This window comes from Ornithorhynchus anatinus, chromosome 17 (assembly GCF_004115215.2).
Source record: "Ornithorhynchus anatinus isolate Pmale09 chromosome 17, mOrnAna1.pri.v4, whole genome shotgun sequence".
Classification (NCBI taxonomy): domain Eukaryota; kingdom Metazoa; phylum Chordata; class Mammalia; order Monotremata; family Ornithorhynchidae; genus Ornithorhynchus; species Ornithorhynchus anatinus.
In genome coordinates this window covers 3,518,602-3,544,716 of record NC_041744.1, presented here as the reverse complement: position 1 = coordinate 3,544,716, position 26,115 = coordinate 3,518,602, and the positions used below count along the sequence as shown (strand labels likewise).

The following is a 26,115-nucleotide window of genomic DNA, read 5'->3' as shown; positions in this document are numbered from 1 at the left end:
GGAGAGATTTGGCGGCGACGGATCACCCTGGGGGAGATCCAGCTGGGCAGTGGGGCCTAGTGGAGAGGACCCCGTCCCGGGAGTCGGAAGGACCTGGGTTCTCATCCCGGCTCCGCTGCTTGTTTCCGGGCGACCTTGGGCAAGTCGCTTCACTTCTCTGGGCCTCGGTTCCCTCATCTGTAAAATGGGGACGAAGGGTGTGAGCCCCGTGTGGGACAGGGATGGTGCCTAACCTGATTAGCTTGGACCTAGCCCAGCACTTAGAATGGTGCCTGGCACATAGTAAGTGCTTAATATCATTATTATTTTTATTAATAACCACCCACACATCGCGCAGTCCAGACTCCCAATTACCACAGACTCCCGGAAAACCCAGCCAACGCCCCGAGGTCCAAGGCAGTGTTACTGGCTCCGCACTGCTTTCCGAGCAGACGGGGAGGGAGTCGATACGTGGCGGAGCCGGGACGAGAACCCAGGACCTCCTGATGCCCAGGCCCGGGCTCTGTCCACTAGGCCCCGCTGGGTGGACCTGGATTCAGGGAAGGGGGAAGGGGTTCGATGTCTCGTGGTTCCGCCACCGAGTCCTCTGCAGTGGAGCAGGCAGGAAGCGGGGGGCAATGGGGGCAGGAAGTGGGAGGAATGGGGGCAGGAAGCGGAGGTGATGGGAACGAGACGCAGGGGGCAGCGGGGCCAGAAAATAGGAGATGGGGACAGGGAGAGGGGACCGGGGGCGGCGAGTCCACTTACTTGGACAGAGAGACTCCCCCGGCTTTCCCGATCATCTCCTCGTGGTGCAACACGGCCTGGTCCCAGCGGATACCCAGGAAGTGGAGGAGGCTCCTCATCCAGCGCTCGGGGTGCAGGACCAGCTGCTCGTAGCGCACCAGCACGCACCGCTCGTAACCCACCTCCACGCACTGGTTGTACATGGTCTCGATGGCGCGGTTCCACTTGGTCAGGCAGTCCCGGTAGCTGCCCAGGTCGAAGCCGGCGATGGTCACCTTGCGCGAGATCATGGAGTGCACCGAGGCCCGGCCGTCCCGCACCATCAGCAGGAACTTGGCGTTGGGGAAGATGCGGGCCAGGTAGGTCAGCGACTTGAGGGCGAAGGGGTCTTTGTTGCACAGGTAAGGGGCGGGCTCCCCGTGCTTGACGATGATCTCCAGGAGGAAGGCCCGCATGGCCTCGTCCAGCACCCGGTCCGTGACCCCGGCCTCGTCCAGCCGGACCTTCTCCTTGCTGGAGCGGGACCACATCTGCTTCACGGCCAGGATGCGGGGGATGACCCGGGTCTCCTCGCCGCAGCGGATGTCCGGGTGAGCGTCCAGCATGGCGCGCATCAGGGTGGTCCCGCTGCGGGGGACGCCGCCGATGAAGATCAGGGGCATGTCCTTGTGGTAGGCCGCGGTCCTGTTGGGCCGGGGGCCGGGGCCGGTGGGCGGCGGGGCCCGCGGGCCCTGGGCCCGGCTCGCCCGCCCGCGGTCGGCCATGCGGTGGTGGCACTCCATGGCGTGCTGACCCAGGTAGAGCACTGTCGCGGAACTGATGACCAGGCAGGCCAGCAGCAGGTTCTGCTTGACTTTGCCGACCATCTTGGGGGGTCGGGGGGGCGCTTCCCCGACTCTACGCCGGGGTCCGTCGGCGAGGAGCTCTCCTCAGATCACGGCCGGGCCGTGGGGACGCGGGCTCCGCATCTGGCCGGGGAGGGAAACCCAAGAGGCGCGCTTGGCCGCCGCTCTGGTTTTTGTTCTGTCGGACTTTCCCGGGCGCTTAGTACGGTGCTCTGCCCACGGTAAGCGCTCAGTAAATAACAAAACTACTAAAAATGATGATGGTATTTGTTAAGCGCTCACTATGGGTCGAGCACCGTTCTAAGCGCTGGGGTAGAGACGAGCTAATCAGGTTGGACGCAGTCCCCGTCCCACACGGGCCGCACACGCTCGGCGTAGCGGATAGAGCACGGGCCCGGGAGTCAGAGGGTCATGGGTTCTAATCCTGGCTCTGCCACTTGACTGCTGTGGGACCTCGGGCAAGTCACTTCACTTCTCTGGGCCTCAGTTACCTCAACTGTAAAATGGGGATTGAGATTAAGAGCCCCACCTGGAACAGGGGCTGTGTCCAATCCCACTGGCTTGTGTCCACCCCAGCAACTGGTACAGTGCCTGGCACATATTAAGCACTTAACAAATACCACAATTATTATTATTATTATTATTATTAATCCCCATTTTACAGATGAGGTAACTGAGGCACGGAGAAATTAAGTGACTCGACCAAGGTCACCCAGCAAGCAAGGGGCAGAGTCAGGATTAGAATCCAGGTCCTTCGGACTCCCAGGCCCGGGTTCTATCCACTTGGCCACACTGCCTCCCAATGCGAATGACTGACTTACTGACAATTGGGAGAGACGCGGGTTAGCAGGCCGGAAGCACCGCGTGGCCTGATGGGAAAACCCCGGGCCTAAGGATCGGAAGACTTGGGTTCTGATCCCGGTTCCGCCGCTTACCGGCTGGGTGACCTTGGGCCAGTCGCTTCACATCTCTGGACCTGGTTTCCTCATCTGGAAAATGGGCATCCCGCACCCGTTCTCCTAACTAGTTAGACGCGGGAGGCCCGTGTGGGACGGGGGCTGTGTCCGGCCAGCCCGACTGGAACCTCCCCCAGTGCTCAGTACGGTGCTTGGCACGCGATCGGCACTAAAACGATACCGCAGGTACGATCTATTTTTCGGTTCATTCACCTGGGTAGAGGGAAGCGCTTGACGTGGTCTTTGGAAACCACTCCAGTGCTCAGTAGAGTGCTTGGCACGCGGTCAGCACTTAACCAATACCACAATTATGATGTATTCATTCACTTGGGTATTGGGAAGTGCTTATCATGGGCTGGAGTGGACCCAGCACAAGAAGATGGCCATTGTGGGCAGGGAACGTGTCTGTTATACCGTTGCGTTGGACTCTCCCAAGCGCTTAGTACGCTGCTCTGCACACAGTAAGCGCTCAATAAATACGATCGATCGACTGACACGGCTCCTGTCCCCGACAGAGCTCGCAGTCTCAGAATCGGGGAGAGCAGGTGGCTCATCCCACAGTACTGGTGAGGAAGCCGAGGTCTGGGACGGTCAGATGGCTTGCCCGAGGCCACGTAACCCGCCAACGACAAGCAGCGTGGCCAAGCGGATGGAGCACGGGCCTGGGGGTCGGTGGGACCTAGTTCTAATCCCGGCTCTGTCACTTGTCTGCTGGGGGGACCTTGGATGAGTCACTTTACTTCTCCGGGCCTCAGTTCCCTCATCTGTAAAATGGGGAGGAAGACCGTGAACTCCGTGTGGAACAGGGACTGGGTCCAACCTGAATACCTTGCAGCTACCTTAGGGCTTAGAATGGCGCCTGGCACATAGTAAGCGCTTAACAAATACCACTGGGGGGAAAAAACAAACAAACAGCCCGGCAGGCCTGGGATCAACACCCTTCCCACTACACCAAACTGTCTCCGGTGTCTCCGGCCTATCCCCAGTATACTTTGACTGGCGAGGAATTGGATTCTTTTACGGGATGATTCTTGGACCACAACTCACTAGCTTCAGAAACAAACAGAGCGTTTTTTCAGTCACAACCCGTTCAGGAGGCAGCTCTGGAGCTGAGTGCCAATCTCCCTGAGGGGAAAAAACAATAAACCACCATAGCTCCAGGCTAGACAAGTTATCGCCTAGGCCAAGACAGCACTTTAAGAAAACACAAATGGGGAAATTTACACTCTCCCGTGAAGTCCAACTGCGGGCAATGGGTCGAGTGTTTCTTTCCATTGTTTAGGACAGAACAGTAGTGGTGGTTTTAGTGGTAATAATGATGATGGGACTTACTGAGCGCCCTCACGGCACTTTCCTAAGCTTTCAGTAAAACAGCACTAGTCTCCCCCACTAGACTGTAAGCTCGTTGTGGGCCGGGAACACGTCTCCCGGACTCGTACTGTACTCTTCCAAGCGCTTAGTACAGTGCTCTGCACACAGTAAGGGCCTCAATAAAGACCACCGACTGATTGATTGATTCATCGAGACCCGGGGTCTCAGCCCGGTTCTGCCCCTTACCTGCTGGGTGATCTTGGGCAAGTCGCTGAACTTCTCTGGGCCTCAGTTTCCTCATCTGTAAAATGGGGATTAAGACTGTGAGCCCCCTGTGGGACAGGGATCGGATCCACCCTAATTAGCTTGTACCTACCCCAGTGCTTAGTATAGTGCCTGGCACATTGTAAGCGCTTAACAAAGACCAGAACAAACTTCTCTGGGCCTCAGTTTCCTCATCTGTCAAATGGGGATGAATTACTCGATCCTCCTCTCCACTCAGAGCCTCTTGTGGGACAGAGACCGTGTCCAACTGGATGATCCTGTAACTACCCCAGCACTTAGGACAGAGGTACAGAAGCCATGCAGAGTAGGTGCTTAAAAATATCACTATAATAATTACGATTTCTCCTAGGTTTAGAGGGGGAAGATTTAGCAGAAAGCAAAAACTCTACCCTGGCCCTCGAGGAGCTTGAAATACAATCTAACGAGGGAAACGCAAAGCATCCGCACCACGTACCCCTTAGAACTCGTCCTAGTTGGACAATTCTGCTCGTGTTCATCGAGTCCTCCTTCAGAATCTCCACTCTCCGGCTCGGGGACGACGTTGCTCCTTCCTCCTCTCACACAGTCGAGTCGCCGCTTTGCCGGGAACTAGAAACAAACCAGAGTTTATCCAGTCAAGATGGATTTGTGGTCCCAAAGTGCAAGGAGACTTTGTCAACATTCTTCTTAATTTCAGATTTGTGTGTGTGGGTTTGGGAGAGGGGGAGGGCCCTGTGGCTGCTATTTTTTTTCATTGCTTTCCTAGAATCCCAGGGGCGGAATTGAGAGAAAATATTCAATGCGAGAGAGATTGCTCTGATCATAACCCCGATAAATCCATCTCCTTTGTCCGTGCTGCTTCTAAAGTCATAGGAACCAGCCAGCGCGGGCCCGGGGCCAAGAAGAAATGGGATAAGCCCTGCCTCTCCTTCTGGAGACTCTTTAGCTAATTTTTCACCAAACCTAGATCCGGGTGGAATGGCCTGGAGCCAGCCAGTTTATCACCTTTCAGTCTGGCGAGGCGAGAAGCTCCAGAGCGGACCCCAGAGCGGACCAAGGCCCTAGGGAGCAGTGTGGCCTATTGGATAGACCCCAGGCCTGGGAGTCAGAAAGATCTGGGTTCTAATCCCAGCTCTGCCACTGTGTGACCGTGGACGAGTCACTTCACTTCTCTGGGGATCAGTGACCTCATTCGTAGAATGGGGATTAAGACTCTCAGCCCCATCTGGGACGTGGATTGGGTCCAACCTGATTAGCTGGGATCTATCCCAGCGCTTAATACAATGCCTGGCCGCCGTTTAACAAATACCTCTTAAAACAAACAAAAACTAGTCCAGAAAACCTTTCCTCCGTCTATAAAGGTTCTGGATTATCTGCAAGGCTGTTCTTTGGTCGTTCTTACACACCCAGTGTGGGGTCCCAAACAAATTGCCACGAATACATTAGTCTTGGAAATGGGGAGTCAACTCGAGTGGCCTAATGGAAAGGGCCCAGGCCGGGGATTCAGAGGACCTGGGTTCTAATCCTGGCTCCACCACATGTCTGCTGTGTGACTCTGGGCAACTCACTTCACTTCCCTGTGCCTTGCTCACCTCATCTGTAAAATGGGGATTAAATGCCTATTCTCTCTCCTACTTAGACTGGAGTTTGATGAAGCATAGTGACAGGGTCCAACCTGATGATCTTGTATCTACCCCAGTGCTCTGCTCAGTGATTGCCACCTAGAAAGCGCTTTACAAATGTCACAATTATGTTTTTAAAAATTATTATTAAGCTCTGCGGTGTCCAGAATCGGTGATGCTTTGGCTCATCTTCCCTTTGGCCTTAAAACTTCGCAACTGGGCTTCCTCCTTGAAGTAGCGGGCCCTAGTGGAAAGAGCCCAGGCTTGGGAGTCAGAGGACTTGGGTTCTAATTCTGCTTCCGCCACTTGTTTGCTGTGTGACATTGGGCAAATCACTTCGCTTCTCTGGGCCTCATTTCTCCTTTTCTCCCTCCTACTTAGACTGTGAGCCCCATGTGGGACAGGGCCCGTGCCCAATCTAACTCGCTTGTATCGACCTCAGTGCTCAAAAGCGCATTTGCCACATAGTAAGCGTTTAACAAATACCGTAAAATAAAAGAATCTCCATAAAATAAAAGAATCTCGAGGTCAGACAAAGGCCACACAAAAGCTCCTGAATTCTTACAACCTCTGACTAGATTCATCTCCTTTTCTCGGAGTCAGCTTTACCGTTTCCAAATCCCAACAAGTTCCCTCTTCCCCCGGGGAGCGAGGCAACCTGCACTTAATGAAAACTGTTTCTTTGACAATTAAAAAAAAAAAACCCAAATCTCCTCTCTGCAAGCCAAGATATTAAACTGCAAAATGAAAAACAGCGCTGGAAGGACGATGAGACCAATATGGAATATGTTTTCTCCAGCTGAAATCTTCCTCAAATGGCTCTGGCCCTGAAGCTCTCCTCGTATTGTTCAGCCCACGTCTCCCCACTCCTCAAGAAGCTCCATTGGTTGGCCATCCACCTCCGCAACAAAGAAACCCCATACCGTTGGCTTCAAAGCCCTCAATCCCCCGTCCCCTCCTCCTTCACCTCGCTGTTCTCTACTACAACCCAGTCCACACTCTTCGCTCCTCTGACGTCAACCTTCTCACTTTACCTCCATCTCGTCTACCTCACCACCGATTCCTCGCCCACGTCCTGCCTCGGTCCTGGAACGCCCTCCCCCTTCGTATCCGATAGACATTCATTCTCCCCCACCTTCAAAGCCTTATTAAAAACACATCTCCTCCGAGAGGCCTTCCCCAACTAAGCCTACATTTCCTCTTCGCCCACTCCCTCTTTATTCACCCCTCCCTCAGGCCCACAGCACTTATGTCCATATCCGTAGTTGATTGACTTCTACTAATGCCTGTTTCTGGCTCTAGCCTGGAAGCCCACAGTGGACAGGGAATGTGTCTACCAATTCTGCTATACTGTACTCTCCCAAGAGCTCAGTTCAGTGGTCTACACATGAAAGAACTCAATAAAGACCTCCGGCAAGTCGCTTAACTTCTCTGTGCCTCAGTAACCTCATTCGGGATTAATGCTGTCAGCCCCATGTGGGACATGGACTGCGTCCAACCCGATTAGCTTGCATCTCCCCCAGTGCTTAAAACAGTGCTTGGCACACAGCAAGCGATTAACAAATACCATCACTAATCGATTCATCCATTTCCCCAAAACACACACAACTCGCTGAGGGCTCTGGCATCTCTGAGCCAAGTTTCCCGTCTCTTTCCTAATATGACAAAATGAAATTAAGGAGGCTTTTGGGATGGCGTAAGGGTGTCTCGGCCTCCCTGCGGATGGAAGATTGACCTGGGGCTCCAGAGAAGAAGCAGCTCGCAGCGGAGCGATAAATCGGGGTGACCAGTCGTCCGGTTTTTGGAGGATCTGCTCCTCCTTTCTGGTCAACCACCAGATGCCTTTATGTCTGGCGTTTTTCATCTTCACCCCCTCCCCTCTCACAGCCGAGTGCCAAAGTCCGGGAAGAGGGGTGAAGGGAGCATGTTTTCAGGGAGCTGGGAGCCGTGGCTCTGGAATCCATCAGTGGTGTTAACTGAGCGCTCGCAGCGTGCGGAATACTGTGCTAAACACTGGGGAGAGGGAGATAGAGCAGGCAGGAGAAGGGTCATCAGTCAGTCATATTCCTGGAGCGCTTACTGTGTGCAGAGCACTGCACTGAGCGCTTGGGGGAATACAATATAACTGAGTTGGCAGCCACATTCCCTGCCCACAATGAGCTTACAGAGGGGGAGTCAGACATTTATATAAGTAAATAAATGACCACATGGACATAAGCGCTGTGGGGCTGAGGGTGGGGTGAATAAAAGGGACAAATCTAAGTGCAAGGATGACACAGAAGGGAGTGGGAGAAGAGGAAATGAGGGCTTAGTCGGGGAAGCCCTCTCGGAGGAGGTTCTGCGGCAGGAGAACTTCTGCCTGTGCCTCACTCAATCTCCATTTTGTACACAGCTCGGAAAAATCAAAAGCTCTTCACAACTGACAGCAAACCAACAAGATCAGTTGAAGGCAGAAGAGGAAAAATACATTGAGAGATACAGTCTGCCAGAGTCATAACTCATTTCATTATGGTTAATTACACGGCGATGAGTCTGACAGTGAATTCCATTTGTGATTGAGATTTCAAAATGCATGTTCTAAGAAGAATGAGAGCAATCACCACAATCCACACAAAAACCATCCTGAAAAACAACATCCTCCTCACAATTCCCTCCCCCCCGGATAATGATGCTCTGCCACTTCCCAAACAGACCAAACTTTTCTTATAGGAGTTTAGTTCTCTCCTGCCGCAGAACCGATTTAACAGCCATCTTTAGCAATCGATCAAACAGTGGTATTCAGTGAGCGCTTACTGCCTTAAGCACTTGGGAGAGTCCAAAACCACAGGGTGGGTAGCGACGCTTCCTGCCCACAGTGAGCTTACCGTCCAGTATGTAGCACTTAGAGACTTATTTACACTCTTCTTCCACAGCACTCATCGACATGACCCCATGCTCCATTAACTGTTTATTCTGATTACCCAACTAGTAAATATTTCTAGCTCCTCCTGCAAGAGTAAGCTCGTCGTGGGCAGGGGATGTGTCTTCTGTATCTGACGGCTTTTCCTCGGTCCTTAGAACGGTGTCAGGTGGGGGAGTTCAATACACATGGCTGCTGTTGCCGCCAGAAGTGACTTGACGGACCTGGATTCTAATCCCGTCTGTCTGCTGTGTGACTTTGGGCAAGTCACTTCACTTCTCTGTGCCTCAGTTACCTCAACTGTAAAATGGAGATTAAGACTGCGAGCCCCATGTGGGAGAGGGACTGTGTCCAACCCCATTACCTTGTATCTACCTCAGTGCTTAGTACAGTGCCTGGCACAGAGTAAGCGCTTAACGAATACCACAACTATTATTACTGTTTTTCAGGAACAAATACCACAATTACCATTCATTAAGAATTGTGGTATTTGCTATGTACTAACAGCTGGGGGGTAGATACAAGCAAATCAAGTTGGCTATAGTCCCTGCCCACTCAGGGCTCGCAGTCTCAATCCTCATTATACACACGAATCCCCATTTTACACACGAATCCCCATTTTACAGATGGCAGCATTCATTCCTCAGAGGTAACCAGTGAACCATTTCTAAATCAATTGATGGTATTTACTGATCGCTTACTGTGTGCTGAGCACTGTACTAAGCACTCGGGAGAGTCTGACACATCAGAGTTGGTAGCCACGTCCCCTGCCCACAGTGAGCTTCCGGTCTAGAGGGATGCCGGCTTCCAGCAGGCGCTGGACCTGGGCAAGCCCACAGCCCCCGCTCAGAAGATGCTGGCGGGGAAACTGGAGTCCGGGGCCCTCGGGGCTATCGCGGCACATAGATCGATCCGTCAGTCGATGCTATCTATTGAGTGCTTGCTGTGGGCAGAGCACTATGCTACACGCTTGGGAGAATCCGATACAACATCTGGAGCGAATCACCCAACCACAGGACACTGCTACTCCACCGTTGTCACTCCTCTGACAGAGAGAAGGGAAAAGCACTGGTCTAAGAGCTGGGGTGGGTAAAAGTCGATCAGGTCGGACACAGCCCCCCTCCCACTCTCCATGAGGTCTAAACAGAAGGGAGAGCACGTAGTTCATCCCCATAATTAATTATTAATTAATTTTACTGTTGAGGAAACTGAGGTCCAGAGAAGTGAAGTGACTTTGCCCCTGGTCACACAGCATGCCAGAAGAGCCAGGATTAGAATCCTGGTTTCCCGACCCGTCCCCCGCAAATATCCCCAAAACACACACACACTTTTTCATTCATTCAATGGTATTTATTGAGAGCTTGCTGTGTGCAGAGCACTGTACTAAGCACTTGGGAGAATACAACAATAAACAGTGACATTCCCTGTTTACAGTCCAGAGGACACACGCACACCCACCCACCCACATATCAGATGTGGCTGCTTTTCACTGTTTGTGTAGGCAGGGTTCCCAGGGGTTGTGTCCTTGCTCTCCCAACAACCAACAGCATGAGTTACTTTACCAACGATCCCACAGCCAAACTTCCCTGGGGAAAAGAGCAGCTGATGAACATATGCAGAGAAGAGAGAAAACTCTACCGCATATATCATTTAATAATGACACAATGGTAAGACTGACAAGAGCGACTCTAGGCAAAGGGCTCCTAATTACACCCTCAAAATGACAGGCCCCTCGCCCCTCCTCACCAGAGCAGTGCCCCTTTTGCTCTATTCCAACCGCACACATTCCTCTGTCTCATTATCTTGTGGTCGGAAAGGAGTCATCCCATCTGTGGGTCGGTTTTAGCTTATCTTTCTCCAAAATGGTTAACCGTTAAAAATGTTTGACTTTTTTTTTAACCGGAGTCTTGTCTTACAGTTAGGTCATCAGAGAGAACTACCACGTGAGGTTTTTGTTTTGTTCTTAAAGAAAATGAGACTATGAACCAATCATTTAAGATTTTTTTTTTAAATAAGGGATTTCCATGAAGCATAGCTTGGAATTTCCGAATTTCTAATCTCCTGAATGTACACCCCACTCCCCAACTGCTACTTCAGCACTTCCATGCCACTTAAGAATTTAAGTACTCACAACCCAACCTAGCACTTAAGTACTTATATATTCGATGACTTCCTCGACCTGTAGTTTATTGTAGTATCTGTCCCCTCTGCTAGACTGGAAACTCCTTGAGGGCAGGGAACGCGTCTACTTCGGCTCCTTCTTAGATCCCGTTGAGTCGTTTCCGATTCGTAGCGACTCTATGGTTCTTCTTCTAGTACCTCTACTATTACTACTAATTACTGTTATTCCCATTTATTTATTTGTATTAATTTACCATTTATATTATTATTATATTTGTTGATGCTCTGTATCAAGCACCGTTCTAAGCGCTGGGGTAGATACAAGTCCATCGGAACAGAAACAGCCCCTGGTTCTCACAGGGCTCACACTCTAAATAGGAAGGAGAACAGGTATTTCATTCCCATTTGACAGGTGAGGAAACTGAGGCACACGACTCACCCAAGCTCTTAATACAGTGCTCTGCACAAAGTAGGTGCTCAAAAAATGCTACTGATCGATTGCTTCCTGGCCATTTTAAGTCACCAGAATCTGCCCGGTACCAAAGGTAAAGAATTGTCAAACGACCTCTCTGCCGTTCTTATCAGGTCCATGTTGAAAACAATATCAATCGATTGTATTTATTGAGCGCTTACCGTGTGGAGAGCACTGTACTATGCACCCGGGAGAGTCCGATACAGCAGCGTCGGTCGACGCGTTCGCTGCCCGCATCGAGCTTCCAGTCTAAGAGAGGACGGGGTGGCAAGGGGGAGATCTGCCCTGTTCCAACAGTCAAGAGAGGCACAACTGGGAGATGCCTGACAATATTTACCAAACGATAACACCGGTTCCGAACTGCACACAAGCAGGCGCTCGACAAACAACACGGATCGATCGATCGATGGATTCTGGCCTGCCCTTAACCGCCCGGGGTGGTGGGAGCAGAGGGGAGGGCCTGGATCGATCTCCCCACCAATGCAGGGAGGGAAACAGGCCTTCCGTCAAGAGAGCCAAGCTGGCCTGGAGGGGAAAGAGCAGAACCAAAGGACGTGAGCCCCTAGCCAGGCCGATCACTTCGGCAACCATGGGGTGTCCTCCGAACGGGGTCCCACCTGGCGGGAGCGACTCGGTGGCGTTCTGGCTACAGAAGGCTCCCTGACAGCTCAACTAATAAACACCGGAGAGATACGCCCTAGACCCAACCTCGGCCCAGAAGGCGATTTACCAGATCTTCCTTCCCAACAAAGACCCGCTGAACACAACGGTCGGGCAAGGGATGCACATCGGGGGCTACGGAGCAAGGCTCCCTGAGAGCTCTGACATTTTCAAAGTGGTCGTCGATCAATCCATCCGTGGCATTTGTTGAGAGCTCACCGTGTGCAGAGCACCATCCGTGGCATTTGTCGAGAGCTCACTGTGTGCACAGCACTGGTCGAAACGCTTGGGAAGACACATCATAACAGAGTCGGCGGACACGTTCCCTGCTCGCAAGGAGCTTACGCTCTGCAGTAGGGCCAAAACGACGTCAACTACACGACACCGATAAAGAAAACGGCAGTGAGGCTGCCCGGCGGACTTTCGAGTTCCGTAAAGCTGCAGATTTTTTTTATCTTTTTGGTAAAAACGAACGAGAAAAGGGAAATGATTCATTTTAGCCAGATAAACCCTCCCGTCATCGCTAGGCGAAGCAGCCCGGTTCTGGTCCTGACGGTGCCAAGCACACAGCGCCTTGCGTGATGATGATGAGGCCGCCAATGTGGACAGGGATCGCGCCTGATGTGACGGGCTCCTATCTACCCCGGGCGCTCAGTACAGCGACTGGCCCATAGTAAAGGCTTACTGAGGCCGCCATTGTCACCACCCTAGAGAGGCGGCACGGAGATGAAAGCGTTGGGCACATCCCCTCCACCTCAACCCCCGAGGGACGGCCGAAAGGGAGAGGATGGGGGGGGGGGAGGGGAGGAAAAGGAGGGGTGGGGGAGGCCTGGGGGAGAGCCAAGTCGGCCGGCAAGAGGGAGGGAGACGATTGAGGGAGGGGGAAGCGGGGCTCGGGGGAGCCATGGCGGGGCAGAGTCAGGGGGAGGAGGAAGCAAGGGGAAAAGGGGAGAGAGACGGGGGTGGGGGCGACAAGGGATGGGGGCCGCAGGGGCGGTGATGTCAAGTGCAGAGGTGAAGGAGCGGTGCGCGGGGGAGGCCGGGAAATGAGGCCAATGGGGCCGAGGGGGGCGAAGGGGCCGAGGGGGCCGGGGGGGGCGTCCCTCACCTGAGCTGCCCGGGGCCCCTCCGGCCTCTCGCCCCGGCATCATGCGGCCGCTCCTTCGCTCCCCCGCGGCGGCCCGGGAGCCGTCGGAGCGGCGGGTGGTGCGGCGTCGTGCCCCGTCCCGTCCCGCCCCGTCCCGTCCCCGCCGCCTCAGCCTGCCCTCGCTCGCGCCCTCGCTCGCGCCCTCGCTCGCGCCCTCGCTCGCGCCCTCGCTCGCGCCCTCGCTCGCGCCCTCGCTCGCGGGCCCCGCCCCCCGCGCGCACGCGCGCCCCCGCCGCCGCCGAAATCTCAACCCGCCGCTCATTGGCTCCTGCGCGGCCCGGGCCTCAGAGGGATGTCTCGGCGCCGCTGATTCGTCCGCGGCCGTTCGCTCGGCCGCTGAGGGGGCGGGGCCTAGGCTTCCTTTGAAAAAAAAAATCATTCATTTATTCATTCAATAGTAATCATAATAATAATGTTGGTATTTGTTAAGCGCTTACTATGTGCCGAGCACTGTTCTAAGCGCTGGGGTAGACACAGGGGAATCAGGTTGTCCCACGTGGGGCTCACAGTCTTCATCCCCATTTTACAGATGAGGGAACTGAGGCACAGAGAAGTGAAGTGACTTGCCCAAGGTCACACAGCAGACAGGTGGCAGAGCTGGGATTCGAACTCATGACCTCTGACTCCAAAGCCCGTGCTCTTTCCACCGGCCACGCTGTTATAATAATGTTGGTTTTGCTAAGCGCTTACTATGTGCAGAGCACTGTTCTAAGCCCTGGGGTAGATTTACAGGGTCATCAGGTTGTCCCACGTGAGGCTCACAATTAACCCCCGTTTTACAGATGAGGTCACTGAGGCCCGGAGAAGTGAAGTGACTTGCCCACAGTCACACAGCTGACAAGTGGCAGAGCTGGGATACGAACCCATGATTATTAGTAATACTAATAATGTTGGTATTTGTTAAGCGCTTACTATGTGCCAAGCACTGTTCTAAGCCCTGGGGAATTAGGTTGTCTCATGTGGGGCTCACAGTCTTCATCCCCATTTTACAGATGAGGGAACTGAGGCCCAGAGAAGTTAAGTGATTTGCCCACAGTCACACAGCTGACAAGTGGCAGAGCCAAGATTAGAACCCACAACCTCTGACTCCCAAACCCGGGCTCTTTCCACTGAGCCACACTGCTTCTCGTAATAATGTTGGTATTTGTTAAGTGCTTATTATGTGCCAAGCACTGTTCTCAGCACTAGGGGAGATACAAGGGAATCAGGTTGTCCCACGTGGGGCTCACAGTCTTCATCCCCATTTTACAGATGAGGGAACTGAGGCCCAGAGAAGTTAAGTGACTTACCCAAGGTCACACAGCTGACAAGTGGCGGAGTCGGGATTAAAACCCACAACCTCTGACTCCCAAACCTGGGCTCTTTCCATTGAGCCACGCTGCTTCTCTAATAGTATTTATTGAGCACTTACTATGTGCAGAGCACTGTACTAAGCGCTTGGAATGTACAATTCGGCAACAGGTAGAGGCCATCCCTGCACAGTGACAGGCTCACAGTCTAAACAGGGGAGACAGACAGCAAAGCAAAACAGAACAAAACAAAAACAAGACATCATCAAGATAAATAGAATCAAGGGGATGTACACCTCAGTAACAAAATAAACAGGGTAATAAATAAATTCATTCATCCATTCATTCATTCATCCATTCTATCGTATCTATTGAGCGCTTATTGTGTACATTCCCTGCCCACAACGAGCTTACGGTCCAGAGGAGCCGATTCAGGCAGCCTTTCACATTCCCCGCCCCATTTCTTCCTCACAGGAGTAGAGTTCTATTATTTAGCACTTACTGTGTGCAAAACACTGTGCTAAGCGCTTGGGAGAGTACCCTACCACAATAAACAGAAACATTCCCTGCCCACAACGATCTTTTAATAGTATTTGTTAAAGCGCCTACCGTATGCCAGGCATTGTACTAAGCGCTGCGGTAGATGATACAAGCTAATCAGGTTGGACACAATCCACACCCCGCAAGGGGCTTACAGTCTTCATTCCCATTTTCCAGATGAGGGAAATGAGGCCCAGAGAGGTGAAGTGAGTTGCCTTAGAAGAGTGCTTAGCTCTTAGAACAGTGCTTGGCACATAGTAGGCCCTTAACAGATATCATCATTATTATTTGCCCAGGGTCATACGGCAGACCAGTGGTGGAGCCAGGTTTAGAACCCAGGTCTTTCTGACTTCCAGGTCTATGCTTTATCCGCTAGGTCACACTCCTTCTTCCTTCTTCTTTTCCTCCCTTACCTGACCCTCTTCTGCATTCCCCACGCCGGTTTCTTAGGATTGGATCTCTCTGTAATTGCGGAATTTGTTAAGCTCATACAATTAATCAAGTGGGGGTAAGTGATGGGGTCGATATACTATAAGCAGATCAGACAAAGTCCCTGTCCCACATGACTCTCCCATCTAAGAAGGAGGGAGGACAGCTGTGGAATCCCTATTTTACAGATGAGGAAACTGAGGCACGGGAAAGTGATCTGACATCCAGTGTCACACAGAAGGCTAAGGGCAGAACTGGGATTAGAACCCAGTTCCTCCATCTCCTGGGCTCAGATTCCCTTGCAGTTTCCTCGTCAGTGCGGGCCCTGAGTAGAGAAGACTTTTCATTATTTTATGTTACAAAGGTCAGCTATTTACAACCAGCCATAAATGGTCCATCTCTATCTAAGTGTTAAGGGTGACAGTCAGGATGACGTAATCAGGGGGAAGGTTTCATGGAGTGGGGTGGGTGTTCAAGTGGGTTTTGGTCGTGATGGGGGGAAGTGGTGGGGCAGATTTAGTGAGGGAGGACAGGTTGCCTGCCGCTCTTCCAGACTCAGTTGCAGATCTTAAGAATTTTCGATCCGCTCCTTGCAACTCCCTGGAAGGGGCGGAGAATCCCTGGGGGAGAAAGGGACAGGAGAAAGAGAAAGAGTGAGAGAGAGAAAAAGTGAGAGCAAGAGAGGTAGAAAGGTGAGGGAGTGAGGAAGAGAGAAAAAAAAGACAGGTGAGGGAAAGAGCAAGAAAGGTGAAAGAGAGGAAGAAAGGTAAGGGAGGGATAGGGACCGCTCCCTTCCCTCTTCCCGGCTCGAGACTCTGGCATGGAGCAGGGCATCCCACCTACCTGGCGATCCTGGCACCCGCAGTGGAGCAGGAAGCACCAAGAAACTCCGGGCTCCTCCTCTGAAGCCCGCAAGCCTGGCAGTGCTTTCCTGCAGGCGAAAGCAGAGAAATGATGATTTGGTTGCAAAAGGGAAAAGAAGATGATCTCCGTCCCGGCGTCCCTCCCCTGGATCCATGGGGCCAGCCAGGCCGGGCCCCTCCATCGGGCCACGTCACCGTTCGAAAGGACATTCCAGCGGCTACTTCCAGGCGGGCATTTTCCAACCGAATTCCAGCACCTTCTAAAAATACCTATGGACCGTTCTGCCTGTGAGATTGCTGGAGTGCTCTGGCATCTGCCAACAGTGGGGGGAGGGGCCAGGAGTTCTGCTCACCCCAGTGCTCTCCGTCTGGAGTCTCCATTGCTCGTCTGGACCCACTGCACTCCCTGTACCCCCTGCCACCCCTGGAAGCTGAATCTGCTTGGACCAAGTGCAGTCCCCATCCCCAATTATCCCTCTAGGCCTTAAGCTCCCTGTAGACTGTAAGCTCCTGTGGGCAGGGACTGTGTGGATTTATTGTTTCATTGTACTCTCCCAAGCATTTAGTACATGCTTTGTACACAGTAAGCGCTCAATAAATACGATTGAATGAATGAATCCCTGCCTAAGCGTAGTTTGGACAGCAGCTGCAGGGTGAATGGCCCAAGGGTCCTCATCCCTGGGGAGAAACCAAGAGGGTGTTTGCCGCAGCAGGAGGGAGCTAGGGTGGACACAAGGAAGAACTTCCAGGGGTGAGCTCTCCCACTGGGGATGCAGTGAGAGAGATAGGCAGTGAGGGGGGCACTCAAAGAGGGAAAGGAAATATGATCTCTGAGGGTAGGTAGATCTGCTTTCTCTTCCTGGGATTGCTGTTGCCCAACCTCCACCACTCTAATCTCAGCTCTGCCTCTGGTCTGCTGTGTGACTTAAGGCAAGTCACTTACCCCATCTGGGCCCCAGTTTCCTCCTTCATAAAATGGGGATAATGTCGCCATTCTGTTCCTATTAGACTTATGAGCCCCAAGTGAGATGGGGAATGTGCCTGATCCAATTATCTAGGATCTACCCCAGTTCTTTTTTTTTTAATGGTAGGTAAGAGTTTACTATGTACCAGGCACCGTATTAAGCCCTGGAGTAGATAGACTGTAAGCTTGTTGGGGGCAGGGAGCATGTCTACCAACTCTTAGTACAGTGCTTTGCACACAGTAAGCAGTCAGTAAATATGATTGAATGAACAAACTCTTGTATTGTACTCTCACAGGTACTTAGAACAGTGCTCTGTACAGAGTAAGCACTCAATAAATACCATTGATGATGATGATGATGATACAAGTTAATCAGGTTGGAAAGAGTCCCTGTCCCACATGAGGCCCACAGTTCTTAGCATGTAGTAAGTGCTTAGTCTATATCACAATTGATATAAACTAGCCCATGATCGTGAATTTCTTTCAATGGTATCTGCTAAAAGCTCACTATATGCCAGGCACTGTACTAAGCACTGGGTTAGATCGAAGATCATTAGGTTGGACACGGTCCCTGTCCTCTTATGGGCTCACAGTCTTTATCCCCATTTTACAGATGAGGTAACGGGCACGGAGAAGTTAAGTGACTCACCCAAGGTCACACAGCAAAGTGGTGGAGGCAGGATTAGAACTCAAGTCCTTCTGACTCCCAGGGCCGTGGTCTATCTAGTAAGCCATGCTGTCCGCACCGTCTCTCTTTTACCATCTGAGCCCTGGGATAAGAGCCCCAGAAGGAAAGCCGACCTAGGGTTGGAGTAGAGTCCTTGGTGCCTGGCTAACGTTGGGGGGCTGGGCCGGGGGCCAGCTAAATTGGGGGTGGCTGGGCCGGCATCCCAGAGTGCCCACGAAGCCAACAGGGAGTCCCCTTGAGCCCCGGCTGGAGTTTGCGATGGCTCCCTGGTGGGAACTCGTGGTCATTCCGAAAAACAGGCTGCCCTGCCAGGATCCAGCTGACTCAGCCTAGATTTCCATTTTCCCGGTCCAAGCCCAGGGCGGTCCCTCCACTCCCTGGCTCTCCCCGGGCTCTGGAGAGCGCCAGAAAGGCGGGAGAGCTGGAGACGTGGATGAGGGCAGGAGGAGCCGGAGTCCAGGTGGCCTGGGAGCCCCCGGGGCAGGGGGCGGTTCTATAATAATAATAATGGTACCTGTTAAGCAATTATTATGCCAAGCACTGTTCTAAGAACTGGGGTAGATAAAAGTTAATCAGGTTAGACACAGTCCCAGGCCCACATGGGGCTCACAGTCCTCATCCCCATTTTATAGATGAGGTAATTGAGACCCAGAGAGGTGAAATGACTTGCCCAAGGTCACACAGCAGACATGTGGCATAGCTGGGATTAGAACCCAGGTCCTTCTGACTCCCAGGCCCAGGCTCTATCTACTAAGCCACGCTGCTTCTCCTTTGCCTGCACAATGCTTGTGCCAACCACCCTGCTGACTTCACTGACTGGCGCCTGCAGGGACTTTCAAACCGGAAGCTCCTCGGGGGGAGGGACGACTTCTGCTAACGCGACTGGGCTCGCTCGAGTGCCTAGTACGATGCTCTGCACACGGTAGGTGCTGAGCAAGGTTCTTTCATTGACTGATGGATTGATTGATTTAGAATATCAGTGGCACAGGCCACTGGGAGAAACGCAACACGCCCTAGCAGAAAGACCAAGAGTCTGGAGTTCTAATCCCAGCTTTGCCAAATGCTTGCCGTGTGACCTTGGATAAATCACTTAATTTCTCTGTGCTTCCATTCTCTTGTTCCCCCTTCTCCTTAAACTGAGTGCCCCAGGTAGAAGAGGTACTGTGTCCAACCTCATTCACATCTACCTACACTGGTGTTTTAGAATAGTTTGACACATAGTAAGTGCTTAACAGACACCATAAAAACACCATAAAAAACAAGACTCTAAGCTGGAAGAGGGTGAGAGCTTGCTTAATAAAAATGTTGACTGTAGTATTTAAGAGCCTACTATGTGTCGAGCGCTGTTCTAAGCGCTGGGGAAGATATGGGAAAATCAGGTCAGACACAGTCTGTGTCCCACACAGGGCTCATATTGTAAGTAGGAGGGAGGAGGGAGAACGGGTCTTGAATCCCGCTTTTACAGATGAGGCCCAGAGAAGTGAAGCGACTTGCCCAAGGTCACACAGCAGGCACATGGTGGAGCCAGGATTAGAACCCAGGTCCTCTGACTCCCCAGCCCGTGCTCTTTCCACTAGGCCGTGCCACTCCTCCGGGGATCCGTGAAGGGGTAAAGCTGAACCCCAACCTTCTAGCCCCAAACTCTGGGAAGCCACCCAAGCCCTGGTGGCCACCCAAGCTCGGCCCGAGACAGCCAGGCCCAGCAGAGCTCGATTCTGGACCCCCTACCTCTCCGCTGCCCCAACCCCCGGGCAACCCCACACGGCAGGCTCCCCTAAGCCCGCCGTGCCCGGCTCTGGTCTTCCGGACCAACCGAGGAGCCCAGTCTCACCTCCGGGGTACTGAACGGGAGGCAGGAGACCGAGGCCTGAGCTCAGCCCCGACTTGGCCGTCTGGATCCCCGACAGAGAAACAGAATGACATTTGCATCAATGTAAAGGAATTCAGGCTGCGTAAGGGGAAAAAAAAAGAAAAAAGAAAAAAATCTGTTTATAAATGGAGAAGTGAAACAGCCGGGAAAAACTTAGTTGCTGAACTCAACTGTGCCCAGTGGATGCCTTCGACCTTGCTCGTGTCCTTGAGGAATTGCTCTCGGTACCCCGTCCTGCTCTCTTGCCCTCTGACCCCCCGGGATGGGGGATGATCCTGGCTCTTGGGGAACCTTAGCTCTGTCACCCCACTCGGTGTAGTAACCTGTGTTTAGTACAACATCCTGCCTCTTAGGTGTTCAGTACAGTAGCCTGTCTTAGTGGGTGCTCAGTACAGTGCCCTACCTCAATAGGCTCTCAGTATGCTGCTCAGCACCCAGAAGCAGCTCAGTTCAGTGCTCCTCACCCAGTAGACACTCGATCAATGATGATGATGATGATGACGGGGAAGAAGAGGTGCTGAGCCTCTCAAACCTCTCTTCTCCCGAACCAATCAGGGCAGAGTCAGCTCCCGGGCACCGGTGGGAGAGATGTCTGTGTGAGCAGGGAGGGCTTCACGGTGGTGGGGGGGACAAGCTTCTCTCTCTTCCGCGGCCCTCGCCTCCGGCCACCGACATCCTGAGGGGGTCGGCGTCGGGCCGACGTGGGCCTGGCATCGGGCTGGCATCAGGATGGCATCGGGCTGGGATCGGGACGGCATCGAGCCGCTCCGGCAGACGCGGTCCAGCCTGCCTCCCCTATCAGCAAGCCGGTCCCTCCCTCTGCCCCTGATTTCAACTTCCTGCAAATATCTGCTGTGCTGTTGAGTAAGAAGAAAAAAAGACGGGGCTGGCAGGCAACAGCAGAACGTGGCAGATACACATACAAACTCACACACACTCGCTCAAACACACTCATCCATCTGCCTCAACACACTCACACATTCACTCACATAGTCACCCACTCACTCAAACACTCTCACACTCACGATGCCACAGACCCCAAAGCCTGAACGCTTTCCCACTCTTCTCTCCCTCAGAGCTTTTTCAAGCCTTTCAAACTCCACCTCTGGGCCAACGGCCTCTGCTGGCCCTCGTCCACTCCCCGCCGTGAGCCGGGCCGCCCCTTGTCCCGTCTCCCGGGACCTGTGCAAAGGGACCCGGGATTGGGCGAGCTCGGGAGAGCAAGGCCAGGTCGCCTAGTCAGGCGGGGGCTCCGCTTGGGGGTCAGAGAGAAGGAGGGGGCAGGGTCACCTAGGGGGAGAACCTGGGGGGGTGTGGGGAGGAGGAGGCTGTAGGCTCCCTTCAGCAGAATCGGGAAGGTTGCTCTGCTGACGTGGTCATGGAGCAGCATAATCTGGGTTAGGGGTATGTCTCTTTCAGTGGAGAAAGAGATTTATGAACTGACTGTCCCCCAGATTCTGGATCCTCCTGACCTGTAGCAGATGAGCAGATGACTTGTCTGTTGTGGGATCTTGGACATGCACACACAATACATTGTATACAGTATAGAATATAGATACAATATAGAAATACACACACACACACACACACACAACACTCTCCCACACAATCACAAGTCTGGGAGTCTGAGGACCCCCGATTAGACTGTAAGCCCGTCAAACGGCAGGGACCGTCTCTATCTGTTGCCGACTTGTTCATCCCAAGCGCTTAGTACAGTGCTCTGCACATAGTAAGCGCTCAATAAATACTATTGAATGAATGAATGAATGACCCTAATCCCGGCTCTGCCACTTGCCTGCTCTATGACCTTAGTTACATCACTTCACTTCTCTGTACCTCAGTTTCCTCATCCGCAAAAAGGGGATTGAATACCCATTTCCCCCTCCCCGCTAGACTGTGAGCCCCGTGTGGGACAGGGACTGTGTCCAGCCTGATTAACTTGGATCTACCCCAGCACTCAGTGGTGCTTGATACGTAGTCAGCACTTAACAGATACCACTCTTCTTATTAGGGAACATCTTTCCCGTGAAGGGAGTGTGGTTTGGATTTGACACTGTGTTGCCGGGCAAGTTTTCTTTAAGGTGGGTCTTTGCAAGACTGTAACCCCCGTGTTCTAGGAGAACAGGGCGCATTTTCAGCGACGCAGTGAACAAAGGTGGGAGAGATTCTCTGTCCACGACGCTCAACGTGGTGGCCACAATCTCAGGCCCGCGGCTGTGTCCACCCTAAACTCCCCCCGACACCCAAATTCCCATCCTCTGCCTCTTTCCTGTCCTGCTCTCTGGCGGCCTTATCTTCTAACTGCAGCTCCTCTCTCCCGTCCCCCTGCCTCTCTATTTCCCCTCCGTTTTCTCCCTGTCCCCCTTCATTCCCTCTCTGTCTCCTCTCCTTTTCTTGCCGGCCTCCGGGACCTTCCCACCTCAAGAAGCTACTCCAAGAAGTCACTTCAGAACCGCTCTCACTCAACTCAGTACAGTGCTCTGCACATAGTAAGCGCTCAATAAATACTATTGAATGAACCCCCTTTCAAAGCCTTATTGAAGGCCCCTCTCCTCCAAGAAGATTTCCCTGACTAAGCCCCCTTTTCTCTCCTCCCACTCCCTTCTGCATCGCCTGACTTGTTCCCTTTGTTCTTCCCCCATCCCAGCCCCACAGCGCTCATGTCCTTATCTTTGTCTGATTTAGATTAATGTCTCTCTTCCCATCTCTAGACTGTCAGCTTGTTGTGGGCAGGGAATTGTGTCTGTTTATTGTTGTATTATACTTTCCCCAGTCCTCAGTTCCCTCATCTATAAAATGGGGATTGAGACTGTGAACCTCATATGGGACAGGGACTGTATCCAACCCGATTTGCTCGTTTTCTCCCCAGGGTTTAGAACAGTGCCTGGCACGTAAGCACTTAACAAATACCATCTTGACTATTATTATCAAGTATTATTATTACTGGAGCTGACTGGTGTTTATGAGCATTGCCTACTGGAAAGAGCCAGGGCCTGGGAGTCAGGGAACCCAGGTTCTAATTCTGCCTTTGCCTGCTGAGTGACTTTGGGCGAGTCGCTTCATTTCTTTGTGCCTCAGTGTCCTTGACTGTCAAACGGGGTTTAAAGTTGTTCTCCCTCGTCCGTAGACTGAGAACCCCATGGGGTGACAGGGACTGTGTCCTATCTGATTGTACTGCAGCACTTAACACAAGGCTAGGCACCTGTGTTAAGAATTGACAAAATATCCTAATTATTAACATCATCATTACAGCACACGTGCATTCATCCCTTTCTGGCTTCTGTCCCGCCGTCTTTCTCCCCCGAATGAAGGCCACCGAGCTGGGCACCGGGGTGTCACCAGCCCAGGGAGTAGCCACTTCCCTCTGGGTCACCTCCGGGTTCCCTCCCTGGCACACAGGGGCCTGGGGACCAATAGCCCCACTGTGAGCCTTACATTGGGAGCCCCTTGCTGAACAGGCCCTGGGCCCAACCTAATTCACTTGTATCTACCCCTGGGCTTAGAATGACTCATAATAAGCACTTAACAGCTACAATTAAAAAAAAATAGGCCAGAGAGGTCACTGCTTCTTGACCCTGTTCTGAAGAGGACGGGTGGTTGGAGGAGAGGAACCGCTTACATGCAGAGGTTCAGCTCATTAAACTGATTGGTTCCAGCCCGCCCTGTCAACCAGGCCCATAAGCCCCGGCTGATTCTCCCAAACTGAGGGGTCCTCTGAAATATGGGACCTGGGGCGATGGTCCCGATCCACTTTCCCACTCTGGGACTTCTCTCGTCACCCCTCTTTCAGCCACAGGCCTGGGAGACAGCCACTGTGTCCCTCCCCTCATTTCCCACACCCCCACACCCTCCCAGGGGGTGTGTGAGGCTTTCATGGCACTTGCCAAAAGAGCCCTTCACACCCTCCCCACACCCACCGGCCCTCCTCACCGACATTAAATCTCAAGGCAGCTCAGCTGCTCAGAATGCATGACATTCCTGCTCCCTCATCGGGTAAGAGAGGACCCACAGAGAGTGGGGAGAATGGCCTGGGTGGCCTTGGAGCCGAGCGAGAAAAGAGGCGGTCTCGGGGCTGAGACCATGATCTGGCTGCTTCCCTGGCTCCCCGAGGTCACCGCTGGCTGGTCTAGAGCTGGTCCAGGGCCTTCACGTATCTCTGGACCCAGTCTTCCTTGGGGTTGGCACAGATCCGGAGGCCCTTCTTGGTGACGAATCTGGGTCATGGAAATGAGTGGATCAAGGACTGGAGAGTCAGGAGGTCACCCCATTCACCTGGGCGGACCCGGCCTCCACCCTCACCGCCTGGCTCAGCGGCTCCGGCTCCCTCGCTCTCCCTGGGGCCCCAGCCCCGGCCCCTTCATCCTCTCCCCAGCTCTGTGGGGGGCTGTTTGTACTGTATTCTCCCAGGTGCTTAGTATAGTGCTCTGCATACAGTAAGCACTCAATAAATAAGATTGACTGAATGACAGGCTGACTGACTGGTTTCCCTCTCAGGTACACCCGCCCTGTAGCCTGTAAACTAGTCCTCTAGACTGTAAACTCATTGTGGGCAGGGATTGTGTCTGCTTAGTGTTCTATTGTACTCTCCCAAGTGTTTAATACAGTGCTCTGCACACAGTAAGTGCTCATTGAATATGATTGAATGACTAAATGAACACACCCTTCCCTTCCTAAACTGGTTGAAGTTCTAACCTGTACAACCCCAGCCATCCCAACCGATATCTCCTCCACCCCTGCTTCATTCCCCCACACCTGCTTCCCCACCACCACCCGCCTGTATCCATGCCTGGCACTCAAGCCCGCCCACTGTCACCCACTCCCGCCAATCCCTCATCCTCCCGCATTCCGACCCCACTGGGGCCGGACCGCGCTCCACCTCCCCCCTTCCCCAACAGAGGGGCTGAGCGAGGTCCCCCGGGGAGGGACTTACAAGATGGCTGGCTCGGGACACACATCTTTATTGGCTCTGAAATAACTCGTTATGAGGCTCCAGGAGAGCATCTTTCTGGTGAAAGTGAAGCAGCACCACTCCCCTGGTTGAGGAGAGAGAGGTGTGGCAAAGGGAGAGAAGAGGGGTGAGTGGGGAGAGGTCTGTTTTACACCAAGCTAAAGAAGGAGACAGATGCTTCTGCCTTTCCTCTGGGGCCAGAGTGAAAGTGGGGAGCAGTTGCTGCTGGGTAAGAATTTGGAGATGTTCCCTCTCACCAACCTCCCTTGGCCAGTCTCCCTTAAAAATAATAATTGTGGTATTTGTTAAGCGCTTACTATGTGCCAGGTACAGTACTAAGCACTGGGGTGGATACAAACACATAGGACGGTCCCTGTTCCATTTGGGGCTCACAGTCTCAATCCCCATTTTACAGATGAGGTAACTGAGGCCCAGAGGAGTGAATCGACTTGCCCGAGGTCACAAAGGAGACAAGTGGCAGAGCCGGAATAAGAACCCATCACCTTCTGACTCCCCTCCAGCTGTAGAGGCTGAGGTTCCCTGGAGGCCCAGGTCTGAGTGCCCTGCCTAGAGGAGGTGGCAAAGAGGCAGAGAGGCCCAGAGCCCATGTCCATGCCAAGGCAGAAGGGGAGTCCCTAGGGTGTAAGGGAGAGGGCCAGGGCTGAGGAGCACTTAGTACAGTGCCTAGCAAATAGCAAGTGCTTAAAAAATACCATAACTATAAATTATTATTGAGAAGGCCTGGAAGACTCAGCTTGGAGGTAGGAGGCCTGATTTCCAACTCCATTCTTCCGGAGACTCGCTCTCTGACCCTAGTCAGGCCGCTTCCTCTCTTTAGGCCAGAATGGGGAGAAAAATTCCCTCTCCCGCCACACCCCACCACCCACACACCTCCTGCCAGGGGTGGGGAAGGGCTGCATGACAATCGTTTCTTTGAAGCAACTAGACAAGGGAGACCAGAGGAGCCCTGGTTGCCCCATTTAAACTTCTTGCCATTTAGGACAAGGGGCCTCTGATCCAGGTCACTTTTAAGTGGGATAACCTGAAAATGGGGGGTACAGAAGGAGAAGCTGGAACCCTCTCTCAGCCCTAGTGACCCTCATCACAGTGTGGCTAAGTGGCTTTAGACCGGGCCGGGGAGTCAGAAGGGCCTGGGTTCTAATCCCGGCTCTGCCACATGCCTGCTGTGTGACCCTGGGCAAGTCATTTAACTTCTCTAGGCCTCTGTTCCCCCATGTGTAAGAGTGTGAGCCCCAAGTGGGTCCAACCTGAGTAACTAGTATCTATCCCAGGGCTTAAAACCGTGCTTGGCACATAGTAAGTGCTTAACAAGTACCATAATTATTATTGATTATTACTCCAGCAACCTCCTACTGAGGGGAGAACCCAGGCTCACCTCTCCCCCGGTCCCACCCCCGGGACCTCGAGTCCAGTGGGCCTCAGTGAACTATCGGGCAGGGCAAGGACCTGGGGGCTGGGAGAGAGGGGAGAGGATTTTACC

The 26,115-nt window shown here is 53.0% G+C and overlaps 1 protein-coding gene across 3 annotated transcripts in view; it reads right to left on the bottom strand.

The window, feature by feature from the left end:
• The window catches only part of TPST1 (tyrosylprotein sulfotransferase 1), a 36,883-nt gene extending 23,735 nt beyond the window's left edge, over positions 1-13,148 (bottom strand). Inside the window, exons 1-5 of one of the 3 annotated variants that reach the window (XM_029082211.2) lie at positions 12,985-13,060; positions 11,378-11,501; positions 4,578-4,711; positions 4,085-4,139; positions 748-1,694 (exon numbers count right to left, since the gene is read on the bottom strand). In XM_029082211.2, coding sequence (XP_028938044.1) covers positions 748-1,592 — 845 coding nt within the window. In that variant the 5' untranslated portion in view covers positions 1,593-1,694; positions 4,085-4,139; positions 4,578-4,711; positions 11,378-11,501; positions 12,985-13,060. Of the gene's footprint in view, positions 1-747; positions 1,695-4,084; positions 4,140-4,577; positions 4,712-11,377; positions 11,502-12,984 lie in introns of all 3 variants that reach the window. The other 2 variants (XM_029082209.2, XM_029082210.2) reach the window with 2 other exon arrangements.
• Between the last annotated feature and the right edge of the window lie 12,967 nt (positions 13,149-26,115).